This window comes from Apteryx mantelli, chromosome 2 (genome assembly GCF_036417845.1).
Source record: "Apteryx mantelli isolate bAptMan1 chromosome 2, bAptMan1.hap1, whole genome shotgun sequence".
Taxonomy (NCBI): Eukaryota; Metazoa; Chordata; class Aves; order Apterygiformes; family Apterygidae; genus Apteryx; species Apteryx mantelli.
Genome location: NC_089979.1, coordinates 126,142,281 through 126,156,983, shown reverse-complemented (window position 1 = coordinate 126,156,983; position 14,703 = coordinate 126,142,281). Strand labels below are relative to the sequence as shown.

General features: G+C 34.3%; 1 protein-coding gene across 3 annotated transcripts in view; it reads right to left on the bottom strand.

Moving 5' to 3' along the window:
* TOP2B (DNA topoisomerase II beta) overlaps positions 1-14,703 on the bottom strand; it is a 76,946-nt gene that overhangs the window by 38,971 nt on the left and 23,272 nt on the right. For all 3 annotated transcript variants that reach the window (XM_067291496.1, XM_067291494.1, XM_067291495.1), the window contains exons 3-8: positions 9,095-9,185; positions 6,527-6,590; positions 5,324-5,469; positions 4,218-4,315; positions 2,679-2,891; positions 2,424-2,597 (exon numbers count right to left, since the gene is read on the bottom strand). In XM_067291496.1, the coding sequence (XP_067147597.1) occupies positions 2,424-2,597; positions 2,679-2,891; positions 4,218-4,315; positions 5,324-5,469; positions 6,527-6,590; positions 9,095-9,185 (786 nt within the window). The remainder of the gene's footprint in view (positions 1-2,423; positions 2,598-2,678; positions 2,892-4,217; positions 4,316-5,323; positions 5,470-6,526; positions 6,591-9,094; positions 9,186-14,703) is intronic.

The window sequence follows — 14,703 nt, the reverse complement described above, 5'->3', positions numbered from 1 at the left end:
GCCCTGAATTTCTTGCTAAACTCCCACAAATTTTAACAGGTTGACTGCTCTTCTGTACCCAAGTCTAATATATTCCACTGCATCCACATTAGTTGAATGTTTCTGCTAAAATGATTGGTAGTATTATAGTTAGCAGTGCTGCAATATTAAGAATATCATTGGACTGATGTTAATAACTGAATTTTCTACTACAGTTTCTACTACGGCTACTATTTGAAACTGAGAACTCAGAAAGACAATGTTTAATCAATTTATATACGTGTAACACTAAAAGGTTATCTGTACAACCATAATAGCTAGAAACATTCTTTCAAATGCAATCTTAGATTCTGGAAGTGAATTCTGTGGCAGCCTATTATTGCAAAACTGTGAATACACAGGGACCTGATCATTAGTGACACAGTAACAAATTTACAAGAAAAAAAAAAAGGGAGTTGTGCCTAAACATACTGCCTGACCTTCTACCCACCCCTAAAAAAAATCCCATCAACCTAAAAAACTTGTTTGAATTTAAAGCAAGTTTAAAAAAAGGTGGAAGGGAAGTTACGGCTGGGTGAAATTTATCCAGAAACAGAAATGAAAAGCTTTCAGCAAACAGCGATATACAACCAAAAAACAGCTGAAATGAGCTCCTCACCTGTTAGCAGATAAGGGAACAGGCAGTTGACGCAGTTAGTTACTAGCCATTATGTCTCATCAGTGGGTAGTTGCACATCAATTGCTGGTGAGGTGGTTCACCGGCCCCGAACATTCCACATCCAGTCACACACATAAGGCATGGATTGGGAGAGTGGGAAAAACTAGAAATTACAACACTTACCTTTGAAGAATACACAGTATTTTTTCTATGAATTTTCTTAAAGAATATATGATAACAACGCATGTGTAACTGCATGATGGATGAAAATTGATCCAAAGGAGTCAAATTCAAAACCCTTTAAGTGTATGTAATATATTTACTTAGGAGTCAATAAGCATTCATTTTTTCAAATATATTTTCATAACCTGATATCAAACATTATTAAGTTTCTCTGCATTGTCAGCTTCTTCATAAAGATATTTTAAACATCTTTTAAAGTCACGCTATTTTTCTTCTTTATGTTGCATAAAGAGGCCTGAAGTAAAACAAATGTTTCACCTTAGAATTACCAGATATGTTGTTTGCTTTCCCTAGTTTTGACAAGCATCAAATAAGCATTTAATTAAAACGCACATTTAAAAAGTAAATATTCTACACCAAAATAAACCATCTCCCTTATCATTGAACTCTGGTTCAGCTACACTGAAAATGACACTGGAGGAAATTATGTAGCAACAATCAGGTACCACCAAAACACTAGCTAAACTTTATCTACCACCTAGGTTAACACTGATATTCTGGACCTCTCTCTAGACTAGGGACCTCACTTAGTGTAACCATTGGTGCTTATGAAGCACTTGAACCATCGCGGGAATTTTCTTCTTTTTGACTCTTCTAGAAGAGATCTGAGCAAGAAATATTTGAGCATCTGATTACAAATTCTTATCTTTCTAATCTTTCAGGGAAACTCATGGTTAAGATTCCCTAGAAACAGCCCAACAATCACTGGAAACTGGAGCAAAGATTGTTTAACTCTTGTTACATCACTCATCCTGCATAATTTGTGAACAGCAGAAATGACAGAGAGATTCTTTCACCATGGTGGACCTTAGATACCTAAACTTCTGCCTTGGGCCATACCAAACTGGCATAAATGAGAGTTGTGCTAATGGGTTTCAGATGATTATCTTGGTACCAAACAACCCCAGTATCTGAGAAGCATAAAGTATGTATGTAGAGCAAATTGCTTTTTGATCATAACTGAAGATTTGTAATGATAATATTTCACTGCTTCTCCAGCTACCAAAAGGTAGAGAGAATACCTAGACCCCTAAAGTAGAAAAGGGTATAAAAGAAAAACAATCTCAGCATTTCAGGCCAGTTTTATACATCATAAAGCAATAAATGGAAAACATTTTTAATGAATATCAAAAGCAATTTTTCCCAACCAAAACTTGCTACTAACTTTAAGCATTTCCATACATAATGTTTACCTTAATTTCAGTTATTTTATTACAATCTGTGTTGAAAAGGATAGAATACAATATTTTGACTAAACTTCATGTCCATTCATTTTATCTTTAATCAGTACCATGTATGCTCACATAAGACATCGGCATCACTGATAATGACTGCTAGTATTTTAAAACTACAGAAATACAAGACTGCCACGAACATATTTTGATTGCATTTAATTGCTCCAACAGATCTTATCATGCAAAGGATTACCTCACCTATTTATTTATAGAAGCCAGATTTTATCAAATATCTGACCAGGCATAACTTTAGCATATATTTTTATCCTTTACAGTTTTTATCATTTAATATAGATATAACTACTCACCTTTGTGGTAGCTATACTATTTACAAAGCTGATTTGCTGAAACCCTTTTTCACTTAAAGTGAGGCACACATCCCATCGTTCATTCACAACTTCATGAATAACTTTGAGTGCAACTCCAGTTTCATCCAGTTTGTCCTTTACGTAAAGATCTACGTAACTGCGAAATCCATTTACCTATAGTAATACAGATAAGCAATTACTATTCTTCCCATTAAATACTCAGTCTACTTAAAATATTTTAAATGAGGCTCTTACAGGTAATTTCTTCCCATTCAACATAACTTTGACTCCTTTGCATGACCCAGCCAAATCATACGCTCTTCTTGTCATGAGGGCCACAATATCCTTATCAAGTTTTTCCATTTTAAATTTAGATAGATCTGGCTGGAATGTAATGCATGTGTAGTCATCACCATCAAAATGTTTAATCTTGGGTTCAGAGGTCTTCATCATATTGTTCATCCAAGTCTTTGGAAATAAAAACATTTTAGACGTTAGTTTACAATAAAAGACTTGTTATCCTCCCCCTTTGTTCCATTTTCCAGCTATGCTAAGATAGCAACAGCTACACAACAAAATGTTCGCAGATTTCTCTTAGAAGTTTCCTCTGGTAAAATGTGATGCATGAAATTAATTGCCTTACCATGATTTGCACAAGCATTGGTGACAGCAGATTTGTGGTTTCTGTAAGTATATAGGTATCATTACATTGATGGGTATGTTTCTAATGCAAATAGAGCCCAGTACAGAATGGACTAAATTGAGTACAAGTGAGCTAGCTAAACAATTTTTATTGTCTTTCAGTTTAAAACTTTCAATCTAATATACCCTTCTTCAGAAGGTTTGAGTCCCAGCACCCAGAGTTCAGAGATTCAGTAGCATCTTTGTGGCTGTGCAGAATATCAAAGCATGCTTGTTGACAAACCAACTTGCTCAGACTTACTCGGGGTCTTAACATTGTTCTCTGTTTAACAATGCAGGCACATTTAAAAGACCAAGCAGAAGGCTGATTCATGTTCTCTTATAGCAGACATCAAGGTTCAGTTTCATTAAATTTTCCTCGGTTTTTGAAAGTATATAATATTTCATGGTTTTTGATAAGTTTTAAAGTATGTCATTTTTGAAATGTAGATTTAAGCCAGTATTAATTTGCTTTTTAGCATTTATCAGAAAATATTAAATTCTTAAAAAGCCAGGTAAACCATTAACACATACTGTTTATGTCAGTGCCATGACAGCATAAACAGAAATGGATTATTTGTCTAGAAAAAAGAGAATGAAGCCACCAACTGTGAAAGACTCCAAAGTTGAGGAACTTTGGTAATTAACACCCTAACAAAGTTCCTCAAACTTTTATAAAGTCACAAAAAAACACAAAAAACCTTTTTTCGTAACACTATACAAAACTATCTAGATAATTGTTAAAATGTTTGCACAGCTAGAAGTAATACAATTTTCTGACAAATTAAATAACTGAGCAATTACAAAATGGTTAAATAAAATATATTCAATTTTTACATTCATTTCCACACAAATATACCTTAGTTTTAAAAGCAATGTGTTTCATTTTTAGTCACTTAACACTCTCAAGAAAAATGTTATTTACTTAAAAGAAAATCCCCAAATTCCAACATGTACAAGTACCAATTTTACGGAATTAATCTAGCCTGCCTACCCTACATACCCTTTACACTTGAGTGTTAAATGATTAATTTCATGAAATATTGAAACATGTTCAATTTTAAGTTTATAATTACAGCAAAGAAAAGGACAAAGTTGAGACAATTTCTATACCTGCTTAAAGCTGTGTTTGTATTCTTTGCAAGCAGTTTCAACTGTAAACTTTGTACTGAATATGTTACAAAGTTTTGCACCATAGCCATTACGGCCACCTGCAAAAACAACATACAGTAAGTTTTTTAAAGCAGAAATTATATTTTCCATATACAGAAAATATGAAAATGAAGTAAAATGTTCCTACATAAGACAAAAGTGGAGCTACATATCAATAGCTAGGAAAGGATGCCAGATGCACAGTTTCACACTACTGCTTATCTGGGGCAACTGTTTCTGCCTCAAAGATGAGCAGTTTGCTCCTCCCCAACCCTGGCCAGGATGCTCCCACTGCTCCCCTATGTTGAAATCTAGCAGTCCTGTGCTGCAAGGCAAGCAACAACAACGCCCTCCTCCAGTGGAAAACAAGTACATGAACAGATCCAATTCACTCAGTGACCACACACCTGCTAGCTCTAACAGAAGGTAAGTGGAGGGACCAAGAGTTCAGAGAGAAGGAAGTTAAGTCACCCCTTTTTAGCACCAACTCACAGTTACATCATATTAATTGACTGAAATCATACTCTAATTTATTTCTCAAGGAATTCAAAAGGAATTTTAATATACTACATTCATCTTAAAATAAAATCAATTCATTCCTGTGTGTCCTAAAAGAAAATTTTGAAGTCGTCATTTGGTGGAAAAAATATACGGGCTAGGACATAACAGAACAAACTTTCATCCATGATCTAAATCAGGGCTACTATATCTTTAGGGTAAATAAATCATAGACTAATTTATTAAAATAATTTTTCCTTCAATTTTGACAGGGTAAGCTTTTTAATGTTTGCAGAAGGTATAATTACCATGGAACTTTGGGGGGTAGTAAATAATGAATCCCGACCTGACATTAGAGATGCAAATACAAAGTTCTCTTTAAACAATGTCATTAAACAAAAAAGAAACAAAACATGTTTTTTTCTCACAGTCATTTTACCCTAACATAAAACTTTGGTAATGGTGACTAAGTGATTATCCATTACAAAAAAGAGTAGAAAAAGTAGAAAGCATACTGAAATACAAACAACAGGTTAATTGAATGAACAAAACACAATAAATAGTCTTGCCTGTAACTTTTTTCTCATCATCATCATAGTTGCTGGATGTTAGCAGCTGCCCAAAGATTAAAGCAGGAACATACACTTTTTCTACTTTGTGTTCCACAACTGGTATACCTTTCCCATTATTCCATATACTGACAATGTTTGATTCCCTGAAATTAGCAAAGAAAGGCATTAGGCCAACTATTGTATTCTTGAAAATAGACTCCTGCATACATTTTACAGGTTTAAATAATTGCATACATTATCATAAAAGACTGCACTCTTACTCTATTTGTAGTTCTATAAATTTTAATTATCAAAAAAACTCTTGCTTGTGCTTATTAGAAGTAGTATAATTGCCCACGTATGACAATATTTCATACTATAAAAATAACCTCTAAAAATCTATGTTTGAAGAGCTTTCACCATCAACATGATCTGCCGCCAAATCCTGAAGTTTAGTTATACTATTGTATTATTCTTAAGTTAGAGAAGTAGCTTTGTAGGTTTCAGGGAAGTCCACTGAAACACAGCCAAGCTATAATCTGTTTAGAATGGTCATTTCCTATTTATTATATTCGTTGTAACTCCTTTTATGCATCAGCGCCAAAATTCCTCTCCAAAACATTTATTATTCAGTAACATTTCACTGAAAGGGCACTACTATTGCACCCAATCACCATCTCTTTAACTATGGTATTTCCCATTAGAAATTAACTCTTCTTCAAGGATTCCGTTTGGAAAAACAGTGGTAATGAGATATTTGCAGTCTGCTGTTTTAGTGTGTTATATCTGACTAGTTCAAACATAACTTCATCCTGATGCTAAAGGAATTAATGTAGAAGCTCAAGAGGTACAAAGTTATGTTATAGAATTAAGGGTTGGTATTTATGATTTATGCATAACCTGGCTGGATACAGTTATGTACTGCCAAGCTTTCACCTCATATAAATTTTAAAACCTTCAGGTTCTGAGTTTTATTCAATTATTCAATCAAACATTAATAAGTGGTTTAGGAAAACAAATTATTATAAATTCAAAATGGTAGTAATTACTGTTAACCATTTTAATTAATCTTTTCATCTCAAAATATGATGCCAATGGAAACAATTCCAAAAAGATTATTTCATTCTAAAAAACGCAATTTCATTTACTAAAATCTTTTATAAAAATTTAAACTACAATAGCCCTGGCAGAGAAAGTAAAGTAAAACATGCTTTTACTTACGGATCAATGGATATTTTAATACAGGTCATATTCTTGTCCCTCTGCTTATTGTCAGCGGCATTTACTATGAAACAAAGTAACACAATTGAACACTTTCTAGGAGCAAAAATTAATTACTTGACCTATAAAACTGATTATATACACATTCCACCACAAGTTACAATGGTCAAGGTTTTTTTTTAATCAGGTTACTTTTTGTATATTAGCTATCTTGTTACTGAAGTCAGTAAATATAACCTGCAAGAAGACATTTTTCAACCTCCTTATGACTACTGATTCTATTTCTAGAAGTTATACTACGTTAGAAATAAACACAGAAGCATATTTTGTAAGCCTGTTTTCATAAGTGTTCTTAACATATTAAAAACTTCATTCTTCTGTTGCTCTGTGCTGCATTTCTTCAGATATTTATTACATATATTACACTTTTGCCCCTTATGAAATATTACTTTCTCATTCATGTTGGAATAGTATATTTCTACAGCTAAGGAAAAGTTTGAATTTATCAGCTCTTACCAGCTGCAATTATCATTACTACTTATAATTCATATTATAGCAGCACCAAATCCAGAACCCTACTGATACAGGCACTGTACCCACACATATCAAAGAGTTGGTTTTACTAATTTTAACTGGTAACAGATTATTTATGCCAGCATTGTTTAAATTTATCAATTTTTGTTTTAGAATAGTCCTATTCTGCAATGCTTTAGATGGAACAAATCATTTTTATAGTAAATGACTGCTTCCTTGTATACATTTAAACACAGTAGGAGTGAAACAGTACCTTAATAGAAATCCATTCTACTCTGAAAAGACCATAGATATATACATATATACCTATACATTAAAAAAAAAAATAGGAAACTACATATCACTAGATCTGTCTATTCATCATTTTGCCAGTGAAACCCAATCCTGAAGAAGTTGCATCAATTAAGTTTTTTGATTGCAGGAGAAGTTCTCTCTAAAAAGCCTGTGAGACTCATAACTACTCGTACTTTAAACAATTTATGATAAAAGGTAGGATAAGTAGAATTTAATATTTGATAAGAATTTAATTAAACTGTACTCACATGTATATTAATTACAAACAATAGAAGTCAGAAATGTGATTATAGCCATTAACCATAAAACACTTCACAATCATTTTCAGCATTTGTCTCATCACCCAAGAAATAGACTAAAATAACCCCTCAAACCACTAAAGGACATGAAGAGAAACCCAGTAAAGATAAAATATCTTAATACCTATATCTTAATATCTTAAAATATCTTAATATTTGATGGAAAGGATCTCAACTGAAGATCAGATATTTCAAGGTGTTTTTGCTAAAACCATTAAGTGCAATTTCATTAAAAAGCATGTACAGCTATACTTTCCACTTTTCATAATGTTATCATGCTGGCCTCAAGTTCTCAAACCACACTCTGTGGAGCACTTGCTGGTGCTACATAAAGAAGTAATCAGCTATACAGAACTATGATAATGATATGACAATGATCTTCCTTTTGAACGGGACAAGATGGAAGTGACTCCCTCCTGTGAAAAGCCTTTAAATTCTATGAGGCAGCACACAAAAAAGAAGTTATGAAAGATTATTTCTCAAATTTACCAACAAGTAAAAAAAAAATTCTTTCTTCTCCACTTGACTTGACAATAAAGATGTAGTCTTTACTGTCTCTAAAAGAGCAATGCTGTAAAGCACAGTTTTAGAGGTATGGATGTGTTCTGAACCCACTGAAGGTCATGACAAAATTTCCATTGACCTCAATAGACTATAATTCAGTTCAGGATGTCATCCTGCCAGTCCTTACAACATAAGATCATAAAAACTGATTAGCCTAAGAATTAACATCAATTAAACCAACATATAAATAAAGCACACAGCACACCGTTCATAAATTACTAGTGCTGGTTAGCCTTCAGTATGTGCCTGTCACCAAGAGAGTATCATAAGCTAGCAAGCTATAGTAACTCAGGTACTTAAGACACAATTTTCTAAAAAACATTTGTTTGTGCCTTTGTGACTAGGCTTTTAAATGGCAGTATGATACTTATTTATTTTATAACTGTCTCAAGCCTAGAAATGATCTGTGTAACAATCACCATCACGATCACTATCATTCTGTACAGAAGGAAGTAGTTTTAATGATTCAAGAAATGACGATGATTTAAATCAACACTGAGACACCTTCTCTTTCATCTTATTAGGCAATCACTGATAGAACAGTTTTCTTTCACACGTGACTTAAAACTGAGGTCCTAATCAACTCTGCAAATTAAAAATCTCATAACAATGTTGACAATAAAGAATAATCTAATTCGGATGTTTAATAACAATTTCTTATACTTTCCTGCAGGTTAAACTGAACACACTCTTCCTTCTTCTATATTGTTCTACAGTGCTGGCACACACTCAATTTTTAGTGCACTGCATTTTAGTGGATCTCTCAGTCTGTGATTTAAACCTAAATACACATTACTGTGCTTTGAGAGCTTCCAGAATAATGTGTACTTCATAACTCTGCAACAATGTTATTGTTAAAAATACTTAAAATACTTACCGAGGATTTCATCAAAGATCTTGTATAAGCCTGGGACAAAGGTAACTTCTCTGCAATTCATTCCTACATCTTCATCATAAACCCACATTAACTGCATGTAAACAAAATAAAATAAAAATATTTATTGTTTTGGTCTCAAAAGGGAAATGTTCATGCTTCTATAACTTGGAATACTTAACACTTCAGTAAGCAGAATTAAGATTTTTAACTTCATCCCTCTACCACAGATTTTAGCTGATACAAAAGTAACTAACCAACCTTTCCAAAAAGGAAGAACAGTAAATGCTTCTACTAAGATATATTTAGGATTTGTAACTCTTCCTGCACCATTTTATCTGCTTTGTAAGTGATGCCTAGATTCTCTTAAACTCTTACAGATATTTTCACGTTCACGTCTCCCCTTACAATTTCAGCTATAAAGACAGTCTTCTCTCCCCTAAGAACATTGTCATTTGGGAACCTGATTAGAACTTTCCCTACAGAAACCATCCTCAACTAAAACTAGACGCAGGAAGCATAAACCAAGGCAAGAAGTGCTACAAGGTTCCTGGCCTATGATACAACCCCTAAACAATAAACTGGGATCTAATACAGAATTTGGATGACACAAAGGTGGCTTACATGTCTTTCTTGTTTTTCTGATAGTTATGATAGAAAAACATGCTACATAAATTCTTCTTATTGATACCTCTGTTCTCTGTGCATACTATGAACTGCACCTTACTGCCACCTGCTATGGCACAGATAAATGAAATCTTTTTTCAGCTAATCCCAATAGATGCAATCCAATAAAATATTTTGGTTTTCAAAGGACTACCAACAATAAGAAATTTAGATTTTCAGTCTTGTATAAAATCAAAGTTCTACTTGAAAATACATCAATGTCAATATGAAAAATAACAAAACAGAAATATAAATCCCATAGATCATTTCAACAAATACACATGCTAAATATACACACCGAAAAACTGTTAATCTTGTATTTATGTAAAATGGTGTAGCTTTTATGTTTCATTAACATAACAAGTAATTCTAGTTAGTGATAAAATGGACATTGATAGCAAACCCACGTGTTCCACAGGAATCTCTTCATTAGTCATGAAGGTCTGACCTGAATTGTAATAATTTATCACAACAATAGTGTCTAGTGCTGAGCAGAATAGTAATATCAATATCTAGATACAGGATCTAGCTTTTATCTTAATTTCTTAATCAGACTTACTTCCTGCTCTTTTCCTTTGATTTTAGTCCCCAGCTACATTTTTCACAGCAAATGGTTCTACTGGAATTCAGCCATCTGACTGTAAGATCACAGAACTAAAGATCTCAGAAAAACAATGCTTCCGTCTTGACCTTAACTTCTTTCCCTAGCTTTCATATAGGATACCACTACTGTGATTTTTCCTTTTCCATGGAACTGATAGATATAACGAGTAAATCAAGGATTGAGATTTATCTAGTAGATACATTATTCCAGATGCTTCCATAATATTAAAGTATATTTAATGCTGATTTAATTCACTTGTATCCCACACAAACACTAGCTGCAATCTACACACAGAAATGCAAATACAAACAAGTAACTGCAGAATAAGCAGTGAGACATATCCTAATTGCCCTATCTGTCCACTATTTTATTATTCATACTACAATAAAAGGCAATATGAGAATCAGAAACCAGAAGAAGTTGTAGGAAATAAACTCTCCAATGTGCTCTCTCCCACTTTCACAATTGGTATTTATTTTGGAAATAAATGATAAGATCTCTCAAAGGAGACACTCAAGGGAAGGAAATAATTTCTGTAGTACCTCACAAAAGAATTTGATGAAAATTTCAGTTTTTAAAATGTATCATACAAAACAAAATTAATTAAACAGTCAAATATGTTTTCTCAGGGTCCACTACATTCAAACACTGACACTGGGAGGAGTCACCTCTCAAGAATACAGAAAAAGATTCTATCTGAGTGGAATCCTGTCAATAAAATTAAGGGATGCACCAAAAATATAACTCTGTGTTTCTCATCCTGTGCCAGGCACTAAGGATTCAGAGCTCATCTTGGGACCTAACTATATGTTGCTTCCATGTCCAACCCCACCAATTTAGAAATATCAGAAGTAATAGATTATGAAACTTGTCTTCATAAAAGTCTTCAACAGCCTGCCTTTCCTACTTCACTAGCTTGCTCCTACTTCACTAGCTTGTTCACAGTATGAAGTTCAGTGAGGAGGTTGAGCTATCTGTAACAGCTGGAAGGGCTGGTCGCTTTCCCTCTCACTTCCCGCACTTCTAGCTACTTGGTCTTGCGCTCACCCCTGTCTCAGTGGAGTGGCCCTGCTGCTCATCTAATCCCTTGACCGGTGAGTCAATTCAGCTCACAAAAAACAGCAAAAAAAAAATTCTTTTTCCTACTGGATTAATCTTCTGGTTGGCAATCAGCTCAATAAGGAGTTAAATAGGCCGTCATTTCAAGGCACAACTCTTAAGCCACGTCACTAAATACTCACTTCCAGCTTTAGCTCTTTGGCAACCTTCTCTCCTCTTCCATTTTCCCTTTGCTGTCTCGAACACTCTTATCATCCTATTTAACAACCCTACTGTCACCTTAAAAACAAAACTTCAGCCCTAATAAGCATGACTTCTATTGAGCATAATTGCTTGTATGTTTCATCCTTTTCTATCTGTCCCTCTCATTTGTTCACATTTTAGCTCTTTAAATCTTTAGAAGGAGATCTGTATTTTTTACAGTGCTTAGCAACAAAGGGACTCAGATCTCAGCACAGCCTCTGAGCACAGCATACCTATAACATTACCCTTTTTTCACAAAAGCAGATGTCTGTTGTAGTAGTTCAATGAACAACAATGCTGCTACTGGGGCAGGGGAGAGTGTTAAGTTTCACCCAAACTCATCTTCAAATGCATTACAGTAATAGGGCATGGTTATCTCATTATAGATAATCAGCAGATTCATTTGAACCAAAAGCTGAGGTATGCTCTTTTTCTTCTAAATCACTTCCATTTATATTAAGAGACCATAAGCTACTTATTTCAAGTCAACTAGTTAGTTTCCTTCATTCCACCACCAAATATCTTTGTGGACCTGCTGCAGGAGTAGGTCCTGAAACAACAAATTCAGCAACAACGGTAAAGACATCAGAGGCCATAAGTACAGCAATATCATTCCTGAAAATCAGAGTTCACACAATCAGTTCAGAACCTTCAAGACAGTTTTGCTCCTAAAACTGGTTTCTATATTATTTTTAGAATCAGCACCAGTAGCAGGAATCTGTATATTCAAGGAACTGCCACATGGCTGGAAGTCTCAGATTACACTTTGTTAAACAAAACATTTCTAAAAAAATGTGAACAGATCCAATTAGAAGATTTCTTCTTAGTTGATATTCTCATACCTTACTATTTCAGGTTTCTCTTTATCAAAAATATATCATCCTATGTTGGAATTCCTCATGAGAGAGAGCTTCCATTGAAGGGAGTCTTTTCAGCCATGAAGTAAAATAAACTTTTAAACAAGTGAAGTATGTTGAATCCCTGGTGGTGTACATATGGCAGTTGAAATATTACTGGTTGTGTTCAAATACAGGACTACCTGTGACTAACTATTTCAACAGAACAGCCAACAGAACATTAAATTTCAGCCAACCTACTGCATCTTTAGATTCAAATAGCTTATGGCTATTTGTAATATTAAAATTTGCGGCTTATCTAGAAATGTTTGTATTGGATGCCATCATTCCCACTGGCTGAATTATCAAGCTTTCGCAAGATGGCTTCTAATTCAGCTTCTGAAATGGTGAATGGTTTGTATATGCTGGAACAACACAGAAAGCTTCAGAGAACAGGAATCCAGACTGTCCATAGGTATACATAGATCAACATATTTGGCAAGCTCTTGGGAAAGTCCCAAAGTCCAACTAATAAGAAAAGAACACTTGAACTGCTTATTTTGATACAATATCTTTGCAATACCGACTATTAATCTGTTTGAAACAATAACTTTTTACTTGATCGCAGAAATGTTGACTGCTATCTACACCGACATCAGTGCAATATCAAAAAAAATTTTCAGCCTTCCTCCCAAGCAAAAAGATTCCTAAAATAGAATGATTCTAATGAAAGATACCCTTTTTAATTTGTATTTAGGTAATGTCTCCTAGCTCCAGTGTAAAGCATTTATATAGTATCTCCTAGATCCAGTGGAAGGGAAGACTGATAATTAGAATTATGCAAATAGTGCTTGCAATTTCTTCTTGTGACCTTTGGTGCCGAATGGACAGAAGGCAGCTTTCACAGATTTTTCTGATAACAGTACAAACACCCTCCCTCCCTTCCGCATTTCTAGGTAGCCAGAAAAATCAGAATCATATTTTGCAAAGTCAGGATGGTATTCATGAAATAGCTGACTGGAAACTGTTAATGTCACATACAGTGCTGTACACAAAGGTGAAAAACAGCCTCATGAGGAATCTGAATTTTTTCATACATTCCCAAGATTTTTTTTTTCTAGATGCAAATGGACTAGATTAGAGAGACGGCTTTTTGTATCAAGAGTACATAAGACATGGAATCCTACAGTTTTAATGAAGGCACTCTGACTTAATCTTTAAGATAATTTTACATCCTTGGGAATCATCCTCCCTCTTCCTTCTTCCTCACCCACTCACAACCATCACAACTTTCCAGTGTTAGATGTAATTCAACTTCCATGAAGAAAAGAGGAACAACAGATACCTGTGGATGTAGCTGGACCAAGACTCAAGAGATCTGATTCTCTGCTTCTGACCTTGTGTATGAACTCAAATAACTTTGCCTTGCCTTTTTCCCTCTACACCCTTTTGTTTGCTTTGTCTACTTAAGAGAGCTGAGATAACGGGCATTTCTGAGGGTGTGTTAGTACAGTGCCTGCTACAATAGGGTCTTCATTTCAGAGAGGCTACCATAATAAAAATAAACAAATCTGGGATATTAAAAAGAACTTGCATTCTTTTTTAAGCTGTATTTTGCTCAGTTTGATGGCAGCCTTGTTTAATAATGTTCTAAGCCAAGTCATTTCATGCCCATATCCTTTCTATGGATCCTGGAAGAAAACAAGCTACATTTTAAGCACCAAGAACTATTTTCAGTGAAACACACTTGTTCATTTAATATTTTTTTTTTATAACACTGTGGGAGCTGCCAAAACCAAAATGACTGCAAAAGCTGGAAGCTCTACCCATCTTTATATTTGTAGTGGAACCTCCAACAATATCAGGCTGCACCTTGCTGGAAAAAAAGGTAAAACTGCTCTCTTCTCTTTGTAGAGCTTATCTTTCTTTTAACACTGGATACAGCAAGAGTTAGGCACCTTTAATCTTGGGAAGGAGGCCTGAATGATTCAAGATCCTCTATAATTACACAGTTTAATCTTTTACAGAGACATTCTGAAAAATTCATTATGGATCAGAACTACGGACAGTATTTCCCAGTTGGAAAAAAAGCTGTTCTTCTAAGTTAACAACCTATTTGAGCAACAGGTTCCTTTATAATGAGAGTATATAAGTTAGAGAGAAGCAAAACCTTTGAATATTCCTCTTTCTAACCCTTTTCTTCA